Source organism: Pistacia vera, unplaced genomic scaffold, assembly GCF_008641045.1.
Source record: "Pistacia vera cultivar Batoury unplaced genomic scaffold, PisVer_v2 Contig292, whole genome shotgun sequence".
Taxonomy (NCBI): Eukaryota; Viridiplantae; Streptophyta; class Magnoliopsida; order Sapindales; family Anacardiaceae; genus Pistacia; species Pistacia vera.
Window position 1 is genome coordinate 1,697,635 of NW_022196104.1, and position 5,224 is coordinate 1,702,858.

Genomic DNA, 5,224 nt, shown 5'->3' on the forward strand with positions numbered 1-5,224 from the left:
GAAAGAGAGAGAGTTTTCAGGGTTGGAATCTTCTGAAATTATAAAAACTTAACCTAAAGCTATACACCTCTCTTGCTGTTGCTGCTGCCTGCTACTGCCAGTATCAAGAAATATATATTTATTTGTTCACCTGTGAACTGAAAGAACTTTTGCTAAAGGCTTCTATATTGCATGTGAAAAGTATTATATAAAAATATGATCGGGACCTAACTTATTATACTCCCAATACTACTACTGCTGTGCTGAGAAACTTATCAGACAACATCTCTCATCTTTTATCTTTTCTTACTGCATACATGTTCATACATTATTGGCCAGTTTGGAAAGTTCTACAGTTACAAACATCCACTCATAAATTTGATTATCATCTCTTTCGGTTCCACTAGTTTATCTCAATCATCAATGGCTTGCCACAGAACTCTAGCTACCTAGATCTCTCTAAAATTTCAGGCCACTTCTTCTCATCTTCTGTCACCATTGACAGCAATGTTTGAATCCCAATAGTTAAGAGTTAAATATTAATATAGAAATCTTTACTCTTCAATTCAAGTTTTTGTGAAGATATATGAGATTAGAGCAGAAGTAATGCTGTAGCGAAGGTCTAAAGATACAGAAACAATACTGTTTTCCAAGCTGAAATCAATAGTCAACTGTCTGTAATTAAACAATTAATCAACGAATCACAAGCTTTATTCTCTTTAATTAATAAATTTTGGCCTCTTAAACGACACCAAAACCCCACCAACAAATCAACTTTGAACGCCTAGGGATTCGACCGTGAACATCGTACGGCTCTATGGGGGGCCATAATTTGATGTTCAATGTGCAAATGATTTTGATTTGAAGTCTTTATTTTAAAATCATCATCCTGCCCATTTCTGGATACAAAATTCCATTATGTCTTTGCTAATGGACCAGACCAAACCAGCTAGCTTAGCTCTACCCACACCTTTGCTTCTATTTGGTCTTCTTCACGAGATCATCATCGTCAAAAAGCAAAAAAGAATTTAAAATAGAATAATGTGGGGAGTTGCAGAGAGTAAAAAGCTTTATTACCCTTCTTCTAAAGCTGTTAATGGTAGCTCTCTTTCCTTAGTGCTTGCTCATCTTTAAGCTTTTGAGAAGGAAAATCTTGAATATTTCTCAGAGTTTGCTTCTGACTTTGCATGTGATGAATTATATTTATATTTAAAACTGATCTTGTCTTGTGATCACTCGTGAGAAGTCTGTCATTTTTTAGTTACTGGCCTTAAATAACTCATAACTTCAATTAATACTAACAATTATAATTTTTTAATTATTCAAAGAATTAAAAGCACTTTTGGTATATATATATATATATATATATATAACCAGCTTTTGAAGGAAAATTGTGGACTATAATCATGCAGAACAAAAGTTGCCATAAAAGGAAACTTGAAAATTCTTATTCTTAGTCATCTTCGAAAGAGCTAAATCCTGTATATTAATTATAATATGAATTAAATATAAAAATGTTGCCCAAAATTATACTAATTGAAGCTGAAATTAATAAAAGTAAATATAGCCAAACATTATCACGTACAGTACATGTTGAATTGACCACCATTAATGAGTGGCTTAAATTAACACAATATGCTCTTAAAATTATTATTAGAAAACAAAAAATCAAAGAGGAAAAAGATGAACAACCCATTAGCCAGAAGGCAACAAAACAAACAAACTACACTAATTAAAAATGAAAATGGGAGAAGATTAACAGTAATTGCAGTGAGCAATTTCAGGTACAGACTAATTTAAAAACAAAGAAAGTACCCACAAATGGTATTATAATGATAAAGGGGGGGTAAAATTAAAGAGAAGAAGAAGAAGTAGCAAATCACAGTGGATAATTAAATCTAAAATCTAAATCTAAATCACATATTTCAATTAAACATAGCATCTTCTTGAATCCTACCTAGCAACTGATACACAGCTGTGGCAATGTCATCCACTGAAGTCAGCTTACAGTCATCTTCTACCTGCAAATTACCAAAATAAAATCAAAACACTTGGTATTTTTTTCATATAATTTCTCTTGAATTTAAACCCAATTTTTTTTTTTTTTAATTAATTTAGCTTACCTTGACACTGAGAGAATAGAGAACAATTTGCTCAACTGTTGTGACATTAAGGTGCAAGATTGTGAGGCGCATAGTATGCAACCCAGAAACCACTTTCAGCAGCAGTTTCGGCCGCCTTTTCGATCTTATCTTGAGGTTTGCATGGCTCTCTACCATGGTGACTTCGATGTCAGCTATGGCGGATTGATTCTCTACAGTTGTTGTTTCACTATCACCAAGATTTGAACTTGTTGAGTACTGTGGAAATGTGAAGAATTCAGCAAAAGGTGAACCGCTCTCGGATTTTTCCTTCATTTCTTTATGGCCACCAAGTAACTGTAGCTTGTGCTCCAGCTCCTTCACAAAATTTATAGCGCCTCCGATAATCGATGCTTGATCACCCTAATAATCAAAGAAAATACATGTTTAATTAACATTTGAGGTTCAGTATTAATTTAAAAAAAAAATTATTGCAAAAATAAACATACCCTTTGGACATAAGATTCAGGCATTAAAGAGCGAAGAATAGAGAGATATTCGTTCATTTGTTTCCTCCTATTGCGCTCCACAGCAATGTGAGTCATTCTTTGATTCTCAATCTCTTCTTTGTTCTTCCGGCTTTTGGATCGACGCCGTTTAGGACGAGAACTAGGCATGCTGGTGGTTGCTGAAGAGTCCATTTGAGGAAGGTCTTGGATTAAGGTTGAAGATGAACCATTAGGATTATTAATGGTATTATTGGTAGCATCTGAGGATGAATTCGGCTGGTACAACATGTCGTTGAAATGTCCATGAAGAAAATTACTTTCTGTTTGGTTGTCAATAAAGTGATCAAAAGAGAATTTATCTTCATCTTCTTTCTCCAGGCCACCACAGTCATAGCCCCAACTAGACGTTGCCAACAACCCATTGTAGATGCCCAAAAAATCTTGCTGATAAACAACTGCCTCAAGCGCCATTATTCTTCTCTCCCTCAACTAAAGCTCTTTAATTAAGTACTCTTTGTAATTTTTAAGGCCAACCCACATGAAGAAATGGAAGAAGAAGAAGATGAAGTGTAGAAAAGAGACCCCAGAGAGAAAGCAGAAGCAGTACTTAATAATATCAAGTTTAAGTTGGCTTTGATTATTGTTTTAAACTGAGCTTTTAAAGGCCTTCTTCATGAACCAAAATCTACAGTGCTTATTGCACGTGAAATAGTATGGAATTTTATTGAAAGAGAGAAGCTTAAGCCCATTATTTTCTTTTGTTTTTTAAGGAAATTTATGGCCATTCCCGGAAGAAAAATATTATTTTATTAATTTAGTTCTTCTTTCTTTCTTTCTAAGCTTAGTATAATAGAAAGAGATATATAATTCATACCACCCTCAAGTAGTAAACCAATACTTACTCTCCAACTTTCAGCCACACTTGTCATTTCATTTTTAAATTGATTGATAATATCTTCAACTAGACACTGACTCAAGAAAAAATTGAGTCTAAATTTGAAGATTCATTGGCCAATACCCCAATACTTGTCGGATAATATCTTCATATCTCAAAAATATTTTTTGAATTGAAAGAATTGGACATAGTCATCAAAACTTTCAAAATGGATAAAGTCTTTATCTCCTTGTTCAAATCATATAATTAATAAAAAGCATAGAACAAAATTGTGTCTTGATTTGATATAGAGAGAGCGTGTGATACATACACACACAGGAATGAAGAGGAGAGAAGAAGGAGACACTTTTATCAAAGAAGAGAGGGGGTTCGTCATTTGGTAATAATACGATCAGTCGTACAAGGATACAGAGATACAGAGAAAAAGGCTGAAAGAGCACGGATTCTTACGAACTTCTCTGTATAATGTATATAATAAAAAGAGAGAGAGAGAGATTGATTGAAACAATGAAACTACAAATTTACATAGCTTAGCTTTGTCAGACATGCATAGGAGGAATCCATGTGATTATACAAACAGCCAAATCTCCGCCCACCCCGCCCATATCAGTTCATTTGTATATTTCTCAGAGAAATTACCATGTGCATTTGCGTACATTATTTCACTTATACTCTTTGTCATTTTCTTATTTATAGCAGTGTTTTTCTTCTCCAGCAATATGATATTTCAAGTATAAACTTAGCTACCATTACCAATATTAGAGTTAGAGTTTCCCCACAACCCTTTCTCTATCCATACTTCAAATCCCATTTCAGCAATCTCTAATTCGTATACATAAACATAAACATAATCATAATCCCATCAATTAATATTAATTAAGAAAAGTCAGCAGGATTTTATAATAATCAAAAGATGTCAAACCCCAAACCCAGTTCATTGCCAGCTAAAGTACTCCATAATCTCCATTAAATGCAAATAAAAATTTAGTTAAGTTAATTTGTTCCTCCAAAATTTCAACAAAATGATCTAACACCATTAAAGAAATATTTAGACCCAACTGGCAGTAGTTTGAATGTATCAAATAATATTGTTGTTTAAGAGATACGATCTTCAAGTAGAGAGATACAAGTCAATTTGGATATCCCCCACATTTGGTTTTTTTAATTTAATTTGTTAAACACTGGTTTGAAAACCTTAAATGTTAATTATAATCAAATATTTAATCACTCATTAGAGGACACTTTCTAATTAGGGTACTATGCTGAAACTGTTTTCAGATACTTGTTCTGTGGACACCATTGTGCCTCATATTTGGCTGTTTTCACGAGGAAGAACAAAACTGGACCATCCAATGTAACTTTTAGATAATCATCCTTTAATTCATTAATGTAATTAAAAGGGCAGCACAAGGTTTTACTGAATTGGTCTTATCTGTTCTAAGCCTATGCGCTCTGATTGGGCGTCTCTACGAGCTCAATTACGGCGTCTGTGCCTATCTCCCTCCTTTGGGTACATATATTCTAGTTTTCTTTTGGTCTTTTCTGGGAATATATCCATAGTTTTCTATATAGTTTCTCTTTTTTAATGAAATTTACTTTTTCAAAAAAAAAAAAAAAAAAAGGGTTTTAGTGAATTAATTTTACATTAATTTACCAATTAATTCATCAATTTTTTTAGTCCTGTCTCTATACAAGTTCGCTATCGATATCTGCAAATAATTAACGAACTAACTTACAATTATAAGATAAACAATGGATCA

At 33.1% G+C, this 5,224-nt stretch overlaps 1 protein-coding gene across 1 annotated transcript; it reads right to left on the reverse strand.

The window, feature by feature from the left end:
- Positions 1 to 1,647: 1,647 nt before the first annotated feature.
- LOC116134966 (transcription factor bHLH96-like) lies at positions 1,648 to 3,246 on the reverse strand. Its single transcript, XM_031420642.1, has 3 exons — positions 2,570 to 3,246; positions 2,103 to 2,483; positions 1,648 to 2,000 (listed from the first exon to the last, which is right to left on the reverse strand). The coding sequence occupies exons 1-3, from the start codon at positions 3,038 to 3,040 to the stop codon at positions 1,905 to 1,907; spliced, it is 948 nt and encodes a 315-aa protein (XP_031276502.1). The 5' UTR covers positions 3,041 to 3,246; the 3' UTR covers positions 1,648 to 1,904.
- Positions 3,247 to 5,224: the final 1,978 nt, after the last annotated feature.